The 23,914-nt window shown below is 32.9% G+C and overlaps 1 protein-coding gene across 1 annotated transcript; it reads left to right on the top strand.

Annotated features, from left to right (window-relative positions):
* The first annotated feature begins 7,474 nt into the window (after positions 1-7,474).
* Positions 7,475-21,697, top strand: LOC139495730 (testis-expressed protein 9-like). Its single transcript, XM_071284090.1, has 11 exons — positions 7,475-7,572; positions 9,596-9,696; positions 10,650-10,713; positions 11,894-11,961; positions 14,395-14,458; positions 15,312-15,412; positions 16,853-17,049; positions 17,755-18,011; positions 18,404-18,538; positions 19,444-19,578; positions 21,541-21,697. The coding sequence occupies exons 1-11, from the start codon at positions 7,528-7,530 to the stop codon at positions 21,613-21,615; spliced, it is 1,242 nt and encodes a 413-aa protein (XP_071140191.1). The 5' UTR covers positions 7,475-7,527; the 3' UTR covers positions 21,616-21,697.
* Positions 21,698-23,914: the final 2,217 nt, after the last annotated feature.

The following is a 23,914-nucleotide window of genomic DNA, read 5'->3' as shown; positions in this document are numbered from 1 at the left end:
TGAATAGCATGCACAATCTATTTGTTTTCCTCCGTTCTTCGAGGCTTTCCCACTTTAGATTTTTAACCATATTTGTGACACAGCCAGGTGTTCGGTCTGTGTAGTTGTTATTCACAAATCGTGCTGCTCTTTTCTGCACCTGTTCAATTGCCTTGATTTTATTTTGGGCGGTTGGTCCCATACTGTGCTTGCATATTCCACTGAAGGTCTTACCATGGACACATATGCAGCTGCTTTTACAGGTTTTGTACAGCCTTTGAGGTTTCTACGTATAAACCCCAACGTTCTGTTTCCTTTGCCTACTGTATTGTCTATGTGTTTATCCCATGTTAGGTTGTTGCTGATGGTTACTCCAAGATATTTACTTGCTTCTTCTGTGTCTAGAGTATGACCGTGAAGATGGTACGATGTTTGTATCACTGGTCTATTTTTGGGGGATATTCTAATGAAAAGGCATTTTTTGGCATTAAAACTCATCTGCCATTTGTTTTCCCATTCTTCCAATGCTGTTAAGTCCTTTTGTAGAAGTTCACTGTCAGCTTGGTTGGTGATGGTACGAAAGAGAAGGCTGTCATCCGCGAACAATTTGGTCTCTGATGTAGATGCTGTTTCTGGCATGTCATTAATGTAGGCCAGGAACAGTAATGGACCAAGGACTGTGCCTTGGGGTACACCAGAGAGTACTGGTACTTGTGAAGAGACGGCACCCTCTAATATCACGCTCTGTTTTCTGTTATGTAGGAAGGAGCGAATCCATTTATTGGTTTTGGGGTTGACGCCGTAGTATTCCAACTTGTGTAGGAGGCGGTGATGTGGTACCTTGTCAAATGCTTTTGCAAAGTCAAGCAGGATGATGTCTACTTGGCCGCTACTTTTTAATTTCGATGCAATGTCGTTGATGGTTACGATTAGTTGGGATTCGCATGATCGTCTTTTGCGGAATCCGTGTTGTGCATCAGTTAGTATTTTATTTTTGTCAAAGTGGTCCATGATGTTGCTATGTACAATATGTTCTAAGACCTTACATGTGATGGAAGTTAGAGATACTGGTCTGTAGTTAGATGCTAGGTGCCTTTCGTCTTTTTTAAAAAGTGGAACTACATTGGCATCTCTCCAATCTTGCGGGACTTCACCAGTGTTCAATGATGTTTGATATAGGTCTGTGAGTATAGGAGCAAGTTGTTCTGCTGCTGCTTTCAGTATAAAGGCTGGTATTGAATCGGGACCAGTAGCTTTATGCGGTTTCAGGTTTTTTAATAATTTGTGGACTCCGTTGGTACTAATTTTTATGTCCTTCATGGTGGAGTATGGACTTTTACCTTTATCTGGAAAGTTACTTAGGTTTTCTTTGGTAAATACTGACTGGAATTGGTCGTTTAAAATGTCAGCTTTACTCTTGTTATCACTTTGCAGAAATCCCATTTTGTTTTTTAGCGGTGCCACTCCTGTCCATTCCTGACCTTTGCTCTTGATATAAGACCAGAATTTCTTTGCATTATCTCTATAGTCTGAACTGACCTCTTCCATATACTTCTTGTTGGCTTGACGGACCTCCCACTGCACTTCTTGTTGTAGTCTTTTATACCTATCCTTGTCTCTTTTCTTTTTAGTTTTTCTCGCCTTCTTGTGTGCTTTCTGCTTTTGGTTTATTTTGCGTCTAATGGTTGTATTGATCCATGGATGAGTGTTTCTTCCAAGGGTCATTTTCGTTGGTACTCTTTTCTCTATGGTGGTTTGTACAGCTGTTTTAAATGCCTGCCATAAAGACTCAACGCTTCTATCTTTGATGTTTTTGAAGGTAGTTATAAAGTTTTGTAGATCTTCCTTTATATTATGTATTTCCGCTTTTTTCCATAGAAATATTTTTCTTCTGACTGGTTTAGGTTTAAGTGGTTTACAAGCCATATCTAGGAGGACGATGTCATGGTCGCTGTTTCCTATTGATGGTAATGGTTTGCATCTTAATTTAAATGAAGGATGAGATGTAAGCAATAAATCTAGGGTATTCTCTTTTCGTGTTGGGAAGTCCACAATTTGTTCTAGCCCGTTGTCAGCTACAAGTTCCAAGAATGCCTGGTTGGTTCTGGTAGGATACTGTCTATGGTCTATAGTTTGTTCTGCCCAGTTGATATCGGGTAAGTTGAAATCGCCACCAATAAGGAATATGTCTTTTTGATGTTTTGATCTGATGTTATTTATTTCGTCTTTCATTTTATTCAGGTAGGTGTCATCTGTTTTATCAGGTGGTCGATAAAAAGCGCCTATGAGCATTTTCTTTTTTCCTTCTAAGTTAATAGTGCCAGTCAGTAGTTCTATTTCAGTGCTTTTTATGATGTTACCCAGCTGTAATGTTTGTTTAGCTGCTATCAATACCCCTCCATGGGGGTCCTTTGGGCGATCTCGGCGTTCCGTGTCATAATGGAAGTAGTCTGGTATAATCTCGCTTGATTTGATGTTTGGATCAAGCCAGGTTTCCGTGCCTATTATTACATCTGGCTCAGTTGACTCAATGATTGCTTCGAGTAGTTTTCCTTTTTTTCTGAGGCTTTGAAAATTGATGTTTAATATTCTTAACTGTTTTTTAGTGGCTGGTTTGGTTTTAGTTGGTTTTGGTGATGATGTCATGATCGGTATATCAGTGCTGAAAGATGTTGTGTTGAATGATGGTGAATTAATGCTGGAACCTGATGTTGATGGTATTGATGCTTCTGATATACTGTCCATCATTAATGGATTGGTCGATATATTTTGTGTTGAGTGCTTGCTGTCATCTCCATTTGGTATAAAATATATTTTGGTTGAAGAATTGTTTGGTTTGCAGCAAGATGGGCAAGTCCATGTGTCTTCACTTTTGCCTAGGTTGCTGTATTCTGATGTTGACATACCAATGCAGTTTCTATGTGTCCACTTATCGCAGTCGTCACAAGCTATGGATTCTATTTTACATGCTTTTTGGCATATCGTGCAAGGGAATCTTGGTCGTCTTGGTCCTGGGTTTGTCTCTATGCCACTCAGTAAGAGTAAGATGAGTCTTTGTGTACTCCTCTCTCGGACAGTTTTAAATTTTTGTTGAGTCAATTGAATATGTTTTTTACAGCTTTTTATCCAGTAGTAAGTTTGTACAGATGATGTTACTGGGCTTAGATGGTGTTCAGATAGGTATATATTTACCCCTTCTAGAGCATGGTTTTTATAGATGCAGTCCTGATGTGTTGGTTTGTATTTATGTTGTGGGGTAAGTATTACTTGGTGAACAGTAAAAGCTTGTCTTGTCCAAAGAATAAGTGTAAGCATAAATACAGTATAATAAAACATTTCGGTTGATGATAATGTATCTTATACTAACGGTACTTACAATATTATGGGTGTTCCAATCTGAGTCTTTGTGTTATTTTCAATCTGAGTCTTTGTGTTCTTTTCAATCACTTCAAGAGTCCAGTTCTGGAAGAGAAAACATTGGTTGAGTGTTTTGTGTGGTGATCCTATACAAGAGGTAAGTAGCAAAACCTGATAAGATTAACTCACCTAGAATTTTACTACTCGTCTTGTCTGTTCACTTTTGGCACCTTTGTTTTCTTGGTAGCTTGAAGATGTTGTTTAGAATAAGGAGTTCAATTCCTCTTGTTCGACTCGGATTTGAATAAATTCAGATTCTTGGTCAATTGTGAAGCATTCGGTATACGTGTCCAGCAAGATGTTTTTAGTAATCGCTAGACTCAGTAGACGTCCAGGATGTATGCCGTCCTTGTTGTTGATTGACAGGTTGACTGATTTTCGTGTTTGTCCTTTCCTTCTCTTGCGCCCTCTGAAAAAGTATTTGCTTATTTTGACTGATGTTTTGTTGAGTCTTCTGTTGAGTTCATATATTTTACCATTTAGTTCCTGTATTTGTTTTGTCGCTAGGAAATCCTCAACTTTGTATGTTTCTGGTCTTTTATGTCCTTTACTCTTGTTCCAGTTTGATATTGAAATAAGTGGGCAATCGATAAATTTTATTTCAGCATGTTGATAACTGTCAATAATACTTATAGCTCTTTTGTATTGATCTTCTATAATTTTGATTGCTCTGTTGTTATGAAATTTCAATTTTATATATTTTCCTTCCTTTGTGGTGAGATCACAGGTCCCGGACCAGAGGTAAATAATGATGTGGTGGTGTCGCTTGATGGCTTTTGCAATTCTAGTTTTTATCAGGTTGACAAGTACTTCGGTTGTTGCCCCCGATTTACACCAAGTTTCTAGTGGAAATTCTTTTTGTAAGCAATTGTTCCGTAGGGTATAGCCTTTGCTGTCGGAGACTAAGATTGCAGTTTTGTGTTGGAAGCCAGGAGGAAATTGTGGCTGGTCTGCAATGTATTTTTCTAATTTTCTGCTCATGTGGTCATTTGGTGAATTGATTTATCCCGCTAGATTGTTTACATAGAGATAAACCGGAAGTTGGATTGTCAAACAAAGAGGTACGTTCCCGCCAGTTGTCAAAATTTTTAAATCAAATTTGTGAAATAAAGATCGAAATTTGTTTAAATGTGTGTAGTGATGTGTCTTACACCCTTTAAATATACAAATGTATATAAATAGGTTTCTGTTTGTATTTTTGTTTTTGTTCAACTTAATTTGTATTCAAGGTATTGGACATATTTTAAGCATGATGCATGTTTTAACATTTGAGAATTTTTCATGATTGTTGGTTTATTACTGTTTGCAGTTTCCTGAAAAACTACAATTTCAATCGTTTAAACTTTCGCGTACTAATGAAACGAGAAAATCATATCAAATCTTCAAGTGGATTTCACGTCGAAAAAAAGGATGGACTATTGAAGTGAAAAGACCATTAATCTGTCGTATGTTAAAGATACGGTTAATGACTTATCTATATCAACAACTAGAGGCTCTCAAGAGCCTGTATCGCTCACCTGACTCTACTTGGGTTTTTGAAATCATATTAAAACAGATAAAATTTGGCTACAAAGTAACAACACCTGGCCAGCACCTCATAAAGAAAGGACTATTCATGATATGTTTGATTTCATTCAATTCCGTGGTTCTCTAGAAGAAGACTTTTGTATGCATTTCCCATAGGGTCCTATGTTAAACTAAACCCCCCGCTGGCAGCCATCTTGGTTGATTGATCGGCTACAAAGTAACAACACTTGGTCAGCACCTCATAAGGAACATTCATGTCATGTTTGGTTTCATTCAATTCAGTGGTTCTATAGAAGAAGTCATTTGTAAGCATTTCCCATAGGGTCATATGTTAAACTAAGCCCCCCCCCCCCCCCCCCGGCGGCCATCTTGGATGATGGATTGGCTACAAAGTAACAACATTTGGTCAGTACCTCATAAGGAACATTCATGCCATGTTTGGTTTCATTCCATTCAGTGGTTCTCTAAAAGAAGTAATTTGTATGCATTTCCCATAGGGTCCTATGTCAAATCCTGTTAGATTATTTCTTGTAATACTAAAATGGAGAGTTACAAACCATTCCCCCATATTGGTACTGATGCTACACATGCTGGACAGGATCCTGACAAGTGGAAGTGCAGAGCTGTCGTTCCTTTGATTTCCATGTCGACAACCTTCAAACAGTCAGCACCTGGTGAACATTCAGTGAGCAATTTTTAATTGGCACTGGCTACGGTTACATGGAAATGTAACAATAATAAAAATATTATTGTTACATTGGAGACTAAATACCGGAATGCATGGTTGGGTAAGGACCTGTTTAATTACGAATGTAACAATAATTATTGAGGCTACGGTTACATGAAAAAAAGCAATGTACGATGGGACTAGTAATATGTACTAAATAATAAAAGTTGAGGACATTTATAACATACAATTTATTTACTGTAATTTGTTATTTACAATGACCATTTCTACAAATCCAGTAAGTTGTTTTTAAAGTCCGACACATTTTTGATGAACGAAATTATGTCCTCCACGGATACGTGTACATACAGAATTTCTTAGTATTTAAGTTACAGTTAGCAAACTTTGCTTTTGATTATCAATTTGCGTCAAGTTATAAAGCTGTATGAAACGTATGTCTTGATATTGTTTCATTTTCGTTTAAAACGCATCCCAAGTTTTATTTTTTTCACTATAAACAAAATTTGTTCCAAAGTATAATGACAGTAATAAGAGTAGGTGTGCAGTTAAATAATTTAAAAAAGTGAAACCATTGAACTATATTTTTCGCCTTTGAAGTCACACTCCTAATCTTGAGTAGTATCTTTAAGAATATCAAAACCATTACTACGTAGTAAAACTATTCAAGTTGTACACCCGATTTGTTGAATAATAATATTTTATTATTTATCAGTATTAAATTACAAGTATTGTTTAGTACATATGAAAGAATGAAGCAATACAACTATAGAAGATTTAAGTTTGATCAATCTAGCGTATATTGCTGTTTTTCATGTAACAATAAACGTAATGTAACCGTAGCCTCAGTAATTATTGTTACATTTGTAATTAATCGGTTCCTCACCCAACTTTGCATTCCGGCAATTAGTCTCCAATGTAACAATAATATTTTTATTATTGTTACATTTCCATGTAACCGTAGCCAGTGCCTTTTTAATTTGTACAAATTAGAAATAAATAAGCATATTATAATCTCGTGCATTCAGAAGAATACAGTTAAATTATTTACATCTATTTAGTTCTATTTCGTTTGGACCTTCACGTTTTTCTTCAAATTTGCCATAAATGATAAACTGCCGAACAACAATCCTGTGTTGTATAACGTATTTATAATGGAAAGGAACAATAATGGAATTGTTATATACTTTATGGAAAAAATCAAAACTGTTGCCAAAGACGTCAACTTAATAGTTGGCTAAATCCTGTGCTTATGGTGGGAGCTGGAATACTTTGTATATTTTAATGCTTGATTGTGACTCCGAAGTGTCTTAAAAAAAGAACGGATACCAACAAAAACAAAAGGCATGCCAAAACAAAATAGTGAATTTGTAAACTTTCGTTTCATTGTTGCTGCTTCACATGAGTCATATGCCCAGGTTCAGAGAGTATCAGTTACAAGTTCTTTTATACACTCTTGAATAGTTTTTGTTTTCTTTCCACTCAGGCTTTTTGGCTCAAGGGTAATTTTCTCACTTCATCTGCTAGTGGTGCCAAGTTTGATGTGGAATTTCCTTTTTTATGAAGCTAGAAACTTATTTTTTTGCGGAATAGTCCTCTATTCATAATCATTAGAATTGTTTGCCAAAATAATATGTATCTTTTTTGCACTTAATCAAATCGGCACCTGCAATAGTCAAATCGGCACCTCAGTGCAATAGTCAAATCGGCACCTGGTTAATAATATCGATTTTCAAATAATGACGGAAAAAAATATACTTTGGGTATAGTTTTTCATCATTTTAAAATAGAAAATTAACCAAATAAAAAGGAAATAACACGGTAAAAATAATATGAGATGCTTTGTATTGTACCGTTCACGGGATGCGACTACACTTTTAGCAATAAGCCGATTTACGGCAGCAACCTAGTGCGTCAAAATGGCTGAAAGTTTTAATAACATTCCAGGCAGTAGAACAAATTCTGTAAGATTTTAGCTCATCTTCACGTACAAACATACTTACGAGGGTTTAATGTTTTAATTATTCGCTGATCATTTTACATATTCAATAAAAAATATAGAATCCTAGCCAAAATACTAGCTTGATCTGAATTACAAAAAACAAATCAAATCACAAAAATATGTACTGAACTCTGTAGAGATATTTTGTATTATGATGTCAAAATTTTAACGGGAACCTGTGTGATGTCCGGTAATATATCTTATTGCTATTCCCGGCTGACCTGAGAATCCGTCCCGCTTTACATACAATATGTAGGAAGCAAGTTAACTCGTACCACGGAAAACTCGTACCACGTTAACTCGTATCAAAAAAGTTAACTCATACCAACGTAAACTCGTACCACTGGGAAGTCGTACCATTAAAAATAAATTAAAAAACAATGTTTTATGTTTTGTTTTTTTGTGAACTTAATAAAAATAAGGTTGAATTACTTGAATTTTATACTGGATTTTAAGGAAAGCTTAGACAAAAATACAAATGTTTTTATAAGCTTAATTTTTTAAACTGATCTAGTTTTAATCCAGAAGAAACTAAAAAAACTGTACCCTAAGTTGAATATCTATATCCAAATTAAATTAATTAAAGCTGTAATCCATGATCACAAATCGAATGATATGTTTACAAGTGTTGAAAGTCATGTGTTTTTTGGCGGGAAAATTCGGGAAACCCCTTAACAGGAAACAGTTACATTTCATTGTTATTTATAGACAGTAAAATTTTGGAAATCATTTTGATTATTACCGTTTTAACTGCTAAGATTTATTCATGAAAAATAAATATTTTCTTGGGGTGAAACTTTAATAATATTACAAATATAGGTAATTAAAAACCAGTCTGAAGTATTTTCTATCCAGGACCAATAGACAAGGAACATTAGCTACAAATTGGTCATTGTACTTTCAAAATTATATATATTTTACAGACTTAAAAGGTATTCAGTGAAAGTCAAGTATATATTCATTATTTAATACCATTTAAATGCATAAATTTATATAAATTGGTTCGAGTTAGCAGTGGTACGAGTTTGCATTGGTACGAGTTTTTTTTTAGTGGTACGAGTTGACGTTGGTACAAGTTTACAATGGTACGGGATAACTATAATTCCAATATGTATATGATTATTTTGTAAATCTCACATTTAATCAAATGAATAAACTTAGTTATGTGATAGACTTCAAGACCAATTGGTGGCCTCGGACTGTTTTCTGCTCTTTAGTCTGGTTGTTGTTACTTGTAGTACTTGTCACTTTGACACCTTCCACATTTCCATTATCTATTCCATTTGTAACCGGAGAGCACGAATTTCATTACAAAATTGCTTGTCTCCACCGGGACTCGAACCCGGGACCTCTGTGTTACAAGGCAGCACGCATACGCACTGAGCTAAAGAAGTACTTCCTTAGCTCAACTGCTTACGGCTGACTAAGTATCTACTAAATGTTCTAAGGGGAGCAATCCCATCACACTTCCCCTACCTCAAGAGTCATCATACCATTATGACTCTCACACAAACATACCCTAGCTAGAATTCCTCTCTAACTACCGTGGGTTTTTTTCGTTGGGCGCCAATGTAACCCGAGAGCACGAATTTCATTACATAATTGCTTGTCTCCACCGGGACTCGAACCCGGTACCTCTGTGTTACAATTACGGCAGCTTGCTAATCGACTGAGCTAAAGAAGTACTTCCTTAGCTCAACCGCTTACTGCTAACTAAATATCGACCAAATGATTTAAGGGAAGCAATCCCGTTACACATTCATGGAAAATCAAAGACAATATACAATGTAAATTTTTAATCAAAATCTTACTGATCTGGAAATGTTGTAATCATTTGTTTATCGACTTTTACATCAAAATGTTAACTTACAGAGTAAGACTATTAATAATCAGTGAAGAACTCTTTATATATATTATATGACAGTCTTGCTACTAAATTTAGTTATTCAAATTCATACTTATGTGTTATTATATTTATTTATAAGGCAAAGAACAGACCAGGATCAGGGAGAAAACCTGGATCAAGTGTAAAAAACACAAATATATCTGGAGGTGGGAGTATACTTAGTAAAGAAGAAGAATACAAGTAAGTTCATAACACCAAAATACATATAGATTCTATCACTGCATTGAGTGTGATAAGATATTTTTCAACTGGAGACAGTTAAATTTGTGTTAGACACCTTTTTCCTGTTCAGATAAGTACTGTGACTGTGAGTTGACATTTTAATGGATTTGTGAAAGTTGGCTCAGTGCAGTCCTTTATTTTTGTCCAGAGAAACCCATGATATATTTTTATTTTCAATACTGTAAATTGTAAATTCAAATGTTTCTGTGCATTTATGTTTGCTATCGTTGAACCATGGACAAAAAGCTTAAGGTAGAACTAATTGTGATATCAGAAAATAGCATACACAATAATTCTATTTTAAAAATTAAAAATATTATCTTTTCACAAAAAATAAAGCACCATAAACAAATATAAATTTACTTTCATTTTTATGTCCCATGTATGGGCACTATGTTTTCTGGTCTGTGCGTCAGTCCATCCGTATGTTCCTCCATCTGGACTTAAATTAAAATATTGTTTGTTTCCCAAATCCTGACCCTGCCAAGCCAGGTGTGGGTAGGTAGGTAGGAAAATAATTTTATTTTTCCAAAAAGCTTGCCATTAACGGACAATCTGGCAAGCCTGAAAATCCAAAATGAATAAAATAATATTTCACTTAGTTTTGACAATAAAATTTTATGAGTAGCACCAATTTTGCAGGGTCGGTCAGGATTGGGGAAACAAACAATATTTTATTTTAGGCCCTGCTTCAGGTTTAACTTTATATGGTCAAGGTAGTTTTTTTGATGAAGTTGAAGTCCAATCACCTTGAAACTTAGTAAACATGTTCCCTATGATATGATATCTCTAATTTTAATGTTAAATTAAAGATTATATCCCATTTTCACTGTCCACTGAACATACAAAATGATAGTGGGGATGGGGCATCCGTGTACTGGGGACACATTCTTGTTTTTTTCTTTTTTCAGGAGACTAAATGATGAATTAGAAGCAAGAACAGCAAATCTTGTTAGAGAAGCTGAGGAAGTTTTGGTAAATATTTTAGTGGAATAGACTCAATTAATATGAGGCAGGCATTACCTGTGAAGGGGGACAAAGTCTGTATGCATTATTTTTTTTTAATTCAATTATATTTTAACTTCAAAATGGTTAGCAAAGACACGGAAATACCGTAACTTTTTCGATTTTGGTTCTGTTGTTAGGGATTTTAGTTGTGATGTTATTTATGTTATGACGTCATATTCAATGTAAACAAAGAAACGCTTAATGTTTTTTTCTTATCAAAGAATTAATAAAAATGAAATTGGTATTGTGTTCCTTCTTATATTTTACTATAGACTGATAAATATATTTTACTCAAAGTTTTCTGACAATGAGACCGGAAAAAGGAAGTGGATTTCTGCGCAAATGCAGGAATTTGAAAAAATCTGAAAACAAAAAAGTTAATGATTTTGAGTTTATTAGTAGAATGAAAATTTCGGGTCATTTTTCCCGAAATGTTTGATTTTTTTCTTCTACCCTAATTGGGGACTTCGTCCCCACATAAAGTTCAATTGTTATTGAATAAAATGCAATAAGATAAAGATCACATACATACAATTCCAAATCTAAAAAATCTTCATTTTCAGTAAGGGAGATAATTCTCATTTTATTTGAGCCAATTATCTCCCTTTACAGAAAAATCAAATGTTTTTTTATCTGATACCGGTAGACTGCTAGCAATGTGTGATATCTCTTCTTTATAATATATTAATAATGAAACATTAGTGTTCTAATAAAGCAACAATTTTTTTATTGTTCAACCAGTATGTGTTCCCACACAAAGTATATGTGAGAAAATTTGGATTGAAATACAAGATTTTTCTGTTGCTGATAAGTTTCCTTGTATAGCTAATGCATTACAAGACAAAAAAATAATTTAGGTCCTGAAATTAATTACAGGTACTCAATGTGTCAAAACATAAAAACTAACATTGTATTTAACAGCGTGAACCCATGATGGACAGTCAATTAATGTGATGTCCACTAAAATATAATATTGTTTATTTTATAGATGTTTTGACTTTGTCAATGAATAAAACATGTAATTTGTTTGAACAAAATCGACAAGTTGCACCCGTCAAGTAGTGACCCATGCATATCAGATTGTCAGAGAAATGAAATTGACCTGTAATTTGAGTGAGATGTACCGTAATTCTGTTTTCTATTTCAGCAAGGTCAAGAGAAAGCTTTATCAGAATCCAGACTCTTAGATAATATCAATGCTGATGACTTCCTCAAGTAAGAAATATGTTGGCTGTTTGGATAGTTTTAGACATTTTTGTAGCTCAAAATAGCTTGCTGTTTGGTGTTAGTCTAGGCTCCGTGTTGAAGACATATAATGGTTTACTTTTACTAATTGTGACTTGGATAGAGATTTGCCTCATTGGCATTCATACAACATATTCTTATGCAAGGATCCGGAAATTTTTTCACCTAATTTCGGTCATTTTCATATAACTTAAATGTAGGTGCCCTTTTCAAAAAAAAGATTGTCAAAATCTCATTTCTGCACGAGTATGCATCATCGAACTTGTTTCACTGTTGCATCTATAGCATTTACTTCACGATTTATCCTACCATTTTCCTAAAATTGATCAAGAGCATTTAAGGGAAGGCAACAGTTTAAAAATAATATGATTTTAATGACTCAAAATGATAATTTTCTCAGTCATCGCTTACATTTTTTTCGATTCTGAAGTCGAAATTCAAACCGGATGTAATGCGACAATACTAAAACGAACAATTCCGGACTCATTTCCGGGATTAGTTTTGTTTATCAAATTCACAGGAAATCATCGGCTTTTTAATATTTTACCTTTAATAGTGTGAGAATATTAATGAAAATAGTTGCACTTGCTTTATTTAGCATGAAATCATTTTAAATTTATGATTTAGTGTCTAATCTGCGGAAGAGAATTTCAGGCATGCGTATTACATAGTAAACAAAGCACGTGTATTAGTAGTGAAAAACTTTTTTTGTACGTAAATTAAATCAAGTTTTAATTTAATTTTAAATCATAATTGACAATTGTCTTAGCTGAAAAGTAATTAAATTATGAAGACAGTTGGTATGGAATTTTAATTTCTTTATAATAGTTCGGAGCTTGTGATTAATAGCCAAGTGTGAACTAAAAACACAGGTAAAGAGATTAGCGATCATTAGCCAATAGCTCACGAGGCATTAATATAGTTATTAGGAGGGCCCTCAGGATTATAACACTTTACTGAAGTGACAGTTTAATTACATAAAATCGATAACAAAACAAAAATATGTTCAAAATGGCGATTTTGAAACTCGATCTTAAAGAAATGACCGAAATTATTTCTGTTGAAAAATAAAATTTGACCTAAATCCCAATGAATCATTTAGGACTTTTGAGTTTCCAAATCGGTCATGTCTGGCATATATGACCGTTTCCGGACCCTTGTTCTTATGTCTATGTAAAAATTTTGTCTTATACGTTAAACAATTCAAAACAAACAAATACTAATTTGCCAATGAAAACACCCTTAATGAGCAGAATTATTACAATATGATTTTCAAGCATTATACAAAGTTAAATAAAAATTTGTTCAACAAATTAGAACATAACATATATGTACATGAAACTTTTCATGATTACAACATTTTTATGGCCCCGCTACGAAGTTGTTGGTGCCATATAGTTTGACCCTTGTCCAAAATTCTGTCATTTCGCAACAAACCATTATTCAGAGTTTTTTTCTAAACGCCTTCAGATATTGGGCTGAATTTTTGGTATGTGAGTTAACCATGATGAATTACAGATCAAGTTTACGTTTCATTCCGCCCCACTAATTTTTTCTGAAATTACAGGCTTTGGACTTTGATAAATTGTTGAAAATCACAGTTATACAGACTTTTTTCTAAAAGCCTTCACATATTGGGCAGATTTTAGGAATGTGAGTTATAACCATGATGAGTTACAGATCAAGTTTAAGTTTTGTTGCGCTCGGCTAATTTTTGCTGAAATTACGGGCTTTGGACTTTGATAAATTATTGAAAATCACAGTTATACAGATTTTTTTTCTAAACGCCTCCAGATTTTGAGCTGATTTTTGATATGTGAGACTACCATCATGTTTGTGTCCACATGTGTTTATATTGAAATTGCAGATATTTCATTTTTTTGGGACGGGGCTATTGGTGTCGCTTTGACACATCTAGTTTACTCTATATTTCTTTACAATACAATGAATTTTACCTTATTATGGAATTTTGTCTTGTTATTTATTGATTCAGTATGAGGTTTTGCTTTCCATAAATGGTCTCATATTACTACTGGTTACAGAAGAGAATATATTCCATAAAATTGTTTTACCCTGTGGGCATTTAATACAAGATTTCAAAAACAACAATGTATTTTTTTATTGCAATTGATGGATTTACAATTAAATTTGCAACAATGGCATGTTTTTTTAAATTAAAAAAATTACATGCAGACTCGAAGGTCTCGAAATTTTAATACACAGATTGTATGGTACAGAAATTATTTATGAATAAAAACAGAAGTGGTGAACAGTCTATGAAAGTGCAATCAACTGACTCCAATATCTGATTAGTTCACAAAATGAGGTCAAAATACCCTCTTCAACTTGTATAGTTTAAAAAAAATATAATGATGTAATTTTTTTAATCTTTTTTATTTACAGAGACTATGATGATGATACAGAACCAAACACAGACAGATCTCATACAGACCGACCGTCATCAAAGGTTAGACAATTATATAATACTTCTACAGTTGTCTCCCCTGGCACACAAAAATCAATCATTTTAAATCCTGTTAATTCAGAAGTGATTGCAATGTTTTTATTAATGCAAAATATGCGACAGGGTTATTATCGCTAAAATTTAAACTTGTGTTTTGAATTTTTTTATGTGAATTCCACAGGATTTTTCTCAATATCACAAAAATTAAAATCACATTTTAGTCTAAAATAATCAAATTGCAATAATAAATGCATGCAATAATTTCTGAATTTGCAGTATATATTTATTCCCATTTATTAGGATTTATTTACCCTGCATACAAAATTAAAATGTCATTGTGTGCTTAAGTTGCTCACATAGAAGATTAAATTTTGTTTAAAGAAGTTATCCATTTTGTGCTTCATACAAAATAAGCTTTAGAAATGTAATTTCATCAAAATAAAACTGCAAAAGATATAGTATGAATATTATTTCTAAATGGGTTATTTTGCAGTTTTATATAATTTCTGTATTAAATCTAAGGACAAAACAAATACCCTGAATTGCAGATATTGGGAAAAAGAACTTTTTAATCTTTTGCACATTTTCAGCAATGAAAAAACATTTTCTTGATATTTTTAAATATTTAGAATAAAAAAAAAACAATTAATTTATAGCATCATTTCCCTTTGACATAATACAAAAAGCAACAAGAACAGAAGAATTTAAGTCACAAGGCAAAATCAATAGGACCTTATTCTGATACTTAATGCTAATATATTGAGGGAAACAGTAAAACAAATATTGGAGAAGAAAATTAAAAGATTTGACAAGACAAGACAAGTTTATTATACAATTTCTTGATTAAATATTATAGACTGGATCCAGAACAAGTTCCAAGGTTACCAACCATACAAGACCACATTCAACAAACCAGTCCAGGCCACCATCAAAAGTTAAACGACCTACCTCTGGAAAGTATGTATAGACTTAGTACCTATTGTTGTTTTCTTCTTCGTCATTTGGTCTTTGGTGGAGAGTTGTCTCATATGCAATCATACCACATCTTCTTATTTTTATATTGAAACTTTAGTTTAAAACAAATGATGTAGATATAGCCATGAAAGAAAGCTTTAAAATATGGTTGAGGCTCCCGCAGGGTCAAAAACGACCTGCGACCTCTGGGCTTTTTAGAGGAGACTTCCGAACTGAGGGCCTTCTAAAAACGACCTGTAAAATTTGGAAAAAACGACCTCCGATCGACTTCCGTCCTCTGTGTTGGGAAAAAACGACTTACGACCTGTTCATTTCCCTCAAAAACAACCTCTCGACGAATTTAAAAGCGACCTTGCGACCTGAGGGGGGTACCCTGTGGGAGCCTCATGGTTATCCTAATTATGATTTGAAAATACGGATATGTGGTATGATTGCCAATGATACAACTTCATGCTAAGGATCTTAACAAATGGACAATACTGCATGTTCAGATATATTTTCAGTTGACACAAGGACTTGGTTATAAAGTTAACATTGAGATATATATAAGTCGAATATATTTTTCATAATCTTTAAGACCTCTGAGACCAAAAATGTCTGTTAATGGAAATGATTTTAAACTTTAAGAGCCCTGAAACCAAAAATGTTTTCTAATTGAATTTATTTTATTCTTTAAGACTTTTGAGACCAAAAATGTCTGTTAATTGAAATGATTTTAAACTTTATTACCTCAGAGACCAAAAATTGCGGCTTATTTTCTTGATTTTAATCTTAAAGATCTTTGAGACTAAAAAAGTTTGCTAATTGAATTGAATTTTATCTTTAAGACCTCTGAGACCCGAAAAAGGAGTGAATTGAATTGATTTTAATCTTTAAGACCCTATAGACCAAAAATGTCTGCTAGTTGACTGGATTTTAAACCTTCAGGATAAGGGAACAAAAATGTCTGCTAATTGAATTGATTTTAATCTTTAAGACCTCAGAGACTAAAAATATCTGCTAATTGACATGATTTCAATCTTATGACTTATGAGAACAAAATGTTGACTACTTGATGTGATTTGAAATCATTAGACCTTAGAGAACAAAAATGTCTTCTAGTTCACATGATTTAATCTATAAGATCTCTTGAGACCAAAAATGTCTGCTAATTGACATGAATTTAAATCTTTAGGATCTTAGAGAATACAAATATCTTCTTATTAATGTGAATTTTAATCTTGTAGACCTCTGAGACCAAACATGTCTCCTAATTGAATTGATTTTGATCTTAAAGATCTCTGAGACCAAAAATGTCTGCGAAATTGAGTGATTTTAAATCTTAAGGCTCAGAGTGGGGAAAACAAAAATTCATGTAATTTGAAATCTTTAGGACTTGAGAGAATAAATATGCCTGTTAATTCGCATATTTTTTTATTTAAGACCTCTGAGACCAAAGAGTGGTAAATCAAACCTAGCAGACAATGTTGCCGTCCCTGATGACACGTTCATGACACAGTTTAGAGACTTTAACATAGATAAAACAGTCAGTAACATTGAAGGTCAGATTGATAGAGGTCAGGTGATCTCTGATGAAGATGATGATGTCATACCTCAGGCAGCCAATGAAATGGGAGCAGGTATGGTTTATTTTCAGTAGAAAAGGAAAAATTGAAATGAGGTCCATAGGAGATCTTTTGAAAGATATAAGAAGTTGTAAAGCAATTGTTGACAAGAAAAAAGTCCAGAGGCTTAAAAAATAATGACTATATTAACCAATAGAACAAAAGGAAAAAAAATGTCATATATTCCTGACTTGGTAATGGCATTTTCTTGAGAAATATTTTCTTTTTTTCTGTAAAACAATTATACGGTACATGGTTGGTAAAATCATTAACTTTAATCCACCAGTCTTGAAGTCATTCCTCTCTTTTTTCAAGGAATTCTTACGCACTGAGTGCATTTACCTTCAGCACATGTTCACTGAAAAGGAAATCAAGAGAGCATCATATACGAATAAAAATAATAATCATTTATAGACAATCTCATCCATTCATCAGTGGAAGAATGCAATATAATATGAAACAAGCCAAAAAAAATGTTCTCTCAGTCAAAACAGAAGTGTATTTTGCTGGCAGTTTTATAGGCTTTGTGTAAATACATTTAAAAAAACATTTTTCTATTTACAAATTTTACACACTTTACACTTATTCTATATTTATTTATTTGTATAAAAAAAATTAATAAATCTTCTTCTTTAATTGATAATTAATATTTGTGTGGATGTTTCAAAAACTTGACATTTTAGTAGACAAACCACTCTAATATATCTTATCGGTTTTCAGAAGCAACAATACGTTTTCTCAAGGCAAAATTACGAGTTATGCAGGAAGAGCTTGACAGACTTGGATCAGAGGTCAATAAACGAGATGATTCAAATAAAACTTTATCAGTTAAAATCAAAGAAATGGAGGACGAGAGAGGAAGATTATATCGTACAACATCAGCACAACAGGCACAAATAGATAAATTCAAAAAAATATCAGAAGATGCACAAGTTAAAAGTGATACTGCAGAAACTCAGTTAGCTGGTCTTAGAAAGGTATAGAAAATATGAGTAAATAAAAACTGTAAATCCAATAATGAATAATTGCATGCATTAATTAGTGGGACATTTGAAGAAAAGAAAAAATTGTGAAATTAATTATTGCGATTTTAAAAAAATCTGCATACAGATATAAGTTGGATATCAGAATGTGAGTTCCTGTTATTTCGATAAAATATCCCAGATCCATTATTCACATTGGTATAACCTCACAATGATTTTAAAGAATTTGAAGCACAAAATAAATTTCATTAGGAAATCTTACAATCAAATGTGCATAATTTATGCAAATTAGAATATAAAAATGAATAAAAACCATGCTTTTCTTAAAAAAAAATAGAGCGCTAGTTTTAGTCAAAGATTAACAATGCAGATTGTTTTTTTAACAGGAATTAGATCAGATGAAAAGATCCCAAAAACAACAGACATCAACAAATACAGCAACCGAAGTCAGATTAAACAGAGCGTTAGAGGAGATAGAGAAATATAAAGAACAATTACTGAGGGCTAAATCTTCTTCTAAGGTAGGGGGCTGTAATGTAAATATAGAAAAGTTACTGATGGCTTTATCTACTTCTAAGACAGGCATCAGTAATTGTAAATGCAGAACTGTTTTAAAATGAGGACTAATCTTCTACCAAGGTAGAGAGCTATAAACATAAAACAGTTATTGTAAAGTGTTGTTGTCAATTTTGAATATTATTTAAGTATTGCATTCATTTGCATAATTTGACAACCCGGCATACCAAGGTATCCCCATCAGGGACTCTACCAAAAGGATTTCAAAGGTGTTGGTTCACCAAACAGAGTTTAGTTATTGTAAATGTAGAACAATTAGTTAGTGAATAAATATAAGTTAGACTCTCTGAAAAAAGGAACATGTATCTGAAAGTAATTCTCCACTGAAGACATATAGAAGACTGGACTAAAACCAAACAAATATCTATGCTGAATTCTAAGTTTCAATAAATTTGAGAATTTTAGCATTCAGATCCTCTAACAAGCAAACAGAATTTAGAAAAGTCATGAGCTTATTTGTATAAGATGTCATAAATACAACTTAAAAAGCATCTAATTTTGCCCCATTTATGGGATTATGTTTTCTGGTCCGTGCCTCTGTTCGTCCTTCCGTCTGTCCCACTTCAGGTTAAAGTTTTTGGTCGCGGTAGTTTATTATGAAGTTGAAGTCCAATCAACTTGAAACTTAGTAATCGTGTTTCCTATGATATGATCTTTCTAATTTTTATGCCAAAATAAAGATTATATCCTTTTTTCACAGTCCACTGAACATAGAAAATGACAGTGCGGATTGAGCATCTGTGTATTAAGGACACATTCTTGTTTTTATAGAATCTATGTGTTGATAGAGCTTAATTAGATTGGCAAACAATTTTCTCATTTAAAACTTTTGATGATATTCTATTTCCAGGAATCTACCGACCATGATAGAAAGAGAACAGAACAGCTGCTGGCAGATAATAAACGATTAGAAAAACAGAAAAATGAACTGATGGCAGGATTTAAAAAACAACTCAAACTTATAGATATCCTGAAAAGACAAAAGGTTTGTACTTATGTAGTACAATGCTTTACACCGTTCCTAATATATTGTTTCAGAAACCTATGTTAAGGATGTAGTCATGTCAGATTTCTAATATTTGGTCAAGACTCCTCGGGATTTTTCATAGGATACAGAGTAAAATATTTACCCCATATCACCCTCTTTTTTTTCATGGAAAACTTCAATAGCTCATTAAAAGGTAATTATCAATATTTATGCAGATTCTAGAAATATTGCCAATTTCCTACCATAAGGTAAAAGTCAGATTCACCCGTTTTCCTGCCATTTTATTTTAATCAAATATCTTGAAAAGGAATTCCATAACCTGTCAGTATATTGAGTTTATCTTGTTACTTGACTAATTCTCTAGCAAAAAACAAATTACTTCCAGAGTTTTTATTTCTAGAATCTGTGAAACCAGATTGTTAATCTGTCGACATCCTTAAGGGCATTCTTCTTAACATGTTCAAATGCATGCATCAAAATGTTTATTTGGTTAAGATAGTGCTTAACCCTTTCGCCGATGAGTCCCGGTTTACCAAGATTCACGCTTCAGACAGCTGACAATGAGTCCCGTTTTACCGGGATCGGAATACCTCTTTTATATTTCCCGCTCAAAACAGTGCAAACATGAGTTATCTTTCTTTGATGAATACCCGGATGAAAGTGTAAACATGGCGCTTCTGTTTGTTGAAAACCGTGTCAAAATCAGACGAAATTTACGGAAATTACAAGAATTTGAAATGAGGGAACATTTTTTTTGAAAGAATATGGAAGAATTGAAGCCAAACTAGTATACTTTTTTGACATAAAATGTCGTTTTATATACAAAACCCTTGGAATAGACATCGTTCAGTGTGAGGAATTTGTACAGCCTCATAAAAATTTTCAAAATTTTGCCATTTCGGGTTAAAAAAATTACGATTTAGGGTCTTAGAGCAGAATTTTGAGAATTTCACCTAGATAATGCAGAAAATTTGAAAATTTGAATATTTATGAAGAAAAAATTATCAAAACATGAACAAAACTGTGAACATGGTGTTAGTGAATGAAATAAATACACAAATAACTATAAACAAGTTTTTATTGACATTTATTATGAAGGTCTCCCACTTGAGTAAAAGTAGCCAGGGAAGCCATCGTCTCAGAGTAGCTTCTGTCTGGGAAGCAATCGGTGAAAGGGTTAAGAATGGAAATGCAGCTAATCAATGTGACATTTTTTCATGTTGGAATCTTTTAGAATCTGAAAATGTGAATTACATGATACACCATTCTCTTTTCCTCTGATTTTTTAAAATCTTACATAAACTGTTGCATAGTATCCATAAAAACCACATCCAATTATTAAAAAAAAATTATATGAAAGACAAAAAAAAATGTTTTTTTCATATTTTGGAATGTTCAATAGATTTTTATGCCCCACCTACAATAGTAGAGGAGCATTATGTTTTCTGGTCTGTGCGTACGTTCGTCCGTTCGTTCGTCCGTCTGTCCTGCTTCAGGTTAAAGTTTTGGGTCAAGGTAGTTTTTGATGAAGTTTAAGTCCAATCGACTTCAAACTTAGTACACATGTCCCCTATGATATGATCTTTCTAATTTTAATGCCAAATTAGAGTTTTTACCCCAATTTCACGGTCCATTGAACATGGAAAATGATAGTGCGAGTGGGGCATTCGTGTCCTGAGGACACATTCTTGTTAGAGGTCCTTTAGCTACAATAACTCTCAGGACAAGTAAGGAGAAATTGTAAATGTATGCACACCACATAACTAAAGTTATACAAAAGTACAAAAGACATAATGGTTTAAGGAGTATAGTGACTGCATTGTACTCAAGTAGCAATCTGCCCTAAAAATCTAGACTACTGGAATGTGAAACTTGTCATCTCCAACTAAAGAATATAATGTACAATTGTTTTTCATCACATTCATTGTGTTTAAAGAAATCACTTTATTATTTTTTCAGATGCACATAGAAGCAGCCAAGATGTTATCATTCTCTGAAGAAGAATTTGTGAAAGCTTTAGAATGGGGAAGCTAGCAACAGGGACTTGAATATTTATATTGCCATACTGTGATCACATTTTATTTAATTTTATTTAATTATATAATATTCCGATTTATTCATTTGTCGGTTTTTATCTGTTTTTATGGAGTACATATTGAGTACTGCAGATTCATGTATTTTCATGGTTATTTTTCTGTTGTGTGAGGAAAAATTTACCTTTGTGGAAACTTAATTTTGTAGTTTTGACAAAATCGAAAAACATGACTATAGGAATATAAAAAAACAGAAATGTGGTATTATTGATAATAAGACAACTAACTATCCACCAGTGTCAAATGACATCAGTATACTGTGGACTTATTTATGTTTGTGGATTGAGGAAAACTTTTATATTTGATTTCGTTGTATTGTTAAAGTTTGTATACAAGCTTAAGAAAATTTGGTGGCCTTCGGCTGTTGTCTGCTCTATGGTCGGGTTGTTGTCGCTTTGAAACATTCCCCTTTCCTTTTTCAATTTTAAACTTAAGAAAATGTGTATTTTGTTGAAAATTTAAATTCATACGTTAACCTATACTCGATGAATTCCACGAAAAATGTGCACACGACCATTTACAGTAAATCCACAGTAAGAAATTATAGGTCACCTTTGAAAGTTTGTATTTTAATAATGTATATCTTGAAAATAAAGGTTTTATTTAATACTTTCTTATTGCAATCCACTCAAGTTACCTTCTTCAATAAACAAAAGAAATAAAGATATTTAAAAGCTTTCGAATTATCTCCCCTTGATAGATATTTCATACTTTTGTTAAAAAATTGTAAAATGCATCAAATTATCTCCCCCTTGATTGTTGGAAATATTTTGTCATCTTATTTTGTGATGCAAATTGAAATAAAAAAGATTTAATTAAAGATACTTAAAGTGCATTAAACTCTCTCACCCTTGATTCATTGGAGCAAATTTTCTGTAATTGTTATGGATTTAGAGTAGAAATGCCGTTATTAATTATTATAGTTGACAATGTCACAATTATAAGAGTTCTATTCATTGCTGGTTCTGAAACAATCCCAATTGTAATAAAAGTTAACAATCATTGTGAAGCTTCATTTCCTGGTTATTATTATTATGTAATAGTGAGAATTTAATTGATATGAATTTTCGAATGATTTTCATTTTCTTAGTGGTTTTTTTTTTCAAATTTCCAAAAACTCTTTGCAATTGAATTTAGAAAACTGATTTTAGAAGAAAAAAATCACATATGATTCTCAACTAACAAAATATTTACTGATTGTATCAAAATCAGACAGTATATAGCTTAAATAGATTTGACTTCACTTTGATAAAATCTCTAATTGAATATTCAAAAATCAGTATAAATTGCAAGGATCTCCATGAATGAAATTGAACGACGGAGGAACTTTCACCATCATAAACCGTATCTACGCTGTACAGTATAGCGTGATCAAAAGTATTTCATCCCTCCACATAAGGATAGGTGAACATGCTAATTCATTGCTTATTTAAATTATATTTATTTGAATTTTCATTATAAATTCTATATAGAAGTATATATATTTTCAATAATTGCCGTTTGTAACCCTTCAAAGGCCAAGCCCTCATGCCCCCTCCCTTTCCCTTAGTTGAGAATGACCAATAGCTATCACAAAGGTCCCCATGTAGTTTTTTTGCTATTTTTGGTAATTGTTATGGGGGTTATTGCACTGAATTGTCCCCTCTTAAATTTTTAATGTTTGACAATTTTAAAGCATATTGTCAACAAAGTACTACCAGGGTATAAGATACAAGTCTCATTGATAGATTTATTAATTGAATATTCCGATCTGTAAAAAAAAAATGTTATTTCTGACCAAGACCAAAAGCCAGTAGCATGAATGGATATAAAGTTTTGTTTTTTTTGCATTATCAAGAATTTCTGAGTTTCCTAAATACTCTTCTATTGATTATCTCATCATGCTCCAGTCTTTCTTGTAAGATGAAAGAGAACATGGGTATATGGACTCTTTTGGTTTGAATATTTTCTGAACTTCTGTATTAACTAATTCTTGGGGCCTCTATTGCCAAGTGATTAAACATACATTCAGTGCAACTTAGGAGGAAAGTTAACTGTTGTCTGATTATTTTGTCATGTATAGAAAATATGAAAAAGAACAATTCTCCAAAAATAGTACTGTTTGAAAACTTGATTTTATTTCTTTATGTTTCTCTAAAGGATGTCCTCTCAAAGAGGAGGTAATCTGTTGAAAAAATATAAACTCCAGAGTCAAAAATCAATAATAAAAGGATTGCGAGTTTTCCTGTACCAATACAGCT

The sequence above is a fragment of the Mytilus edulis genome, chromosome 11 (assembly GCF_963676685.1).
Source record: "Mytilus edulis chromosome 11, xbMytEdul2.2, whole genome shotgun sequence".
Classification (NCBI taxonomy): Eukaryota; Metazoa; Mollusca; class Bivalvia; order Mytilida; family Mytilidae; genus Mytilus; species Mytilus edulis.
The sequence above is the reverse complement of the archived record's forward strand: the minus strand, read 5'-3'. Positions and strand labels throughout refer to the sequence as shown.

Bases quoted from the DNA above. Each gene is read 5' to 3' on its own strand.
- LOC139495730 (XM_071284090.1), top strand. From the start codon at position 7,528: ATGGCTGAAAGTTTTAATAACATTCCAGGCAGTAGAACAAATTCT. The intron at 15,413-16,852 runs GTATGTATAGAC...TTTTTATTTAAG, and splicing joins AAACGACCTACCTCTGGAAA to ACCTCTGAGACCAAAGAGTG. The intron at 18,539-19,443 runs GTAGGGGGCTGT...TTCTATTTCCAG, and splicing joins GGGCTAAATCTTCTTCTAAG to GAATCTACCGACCATGATAG.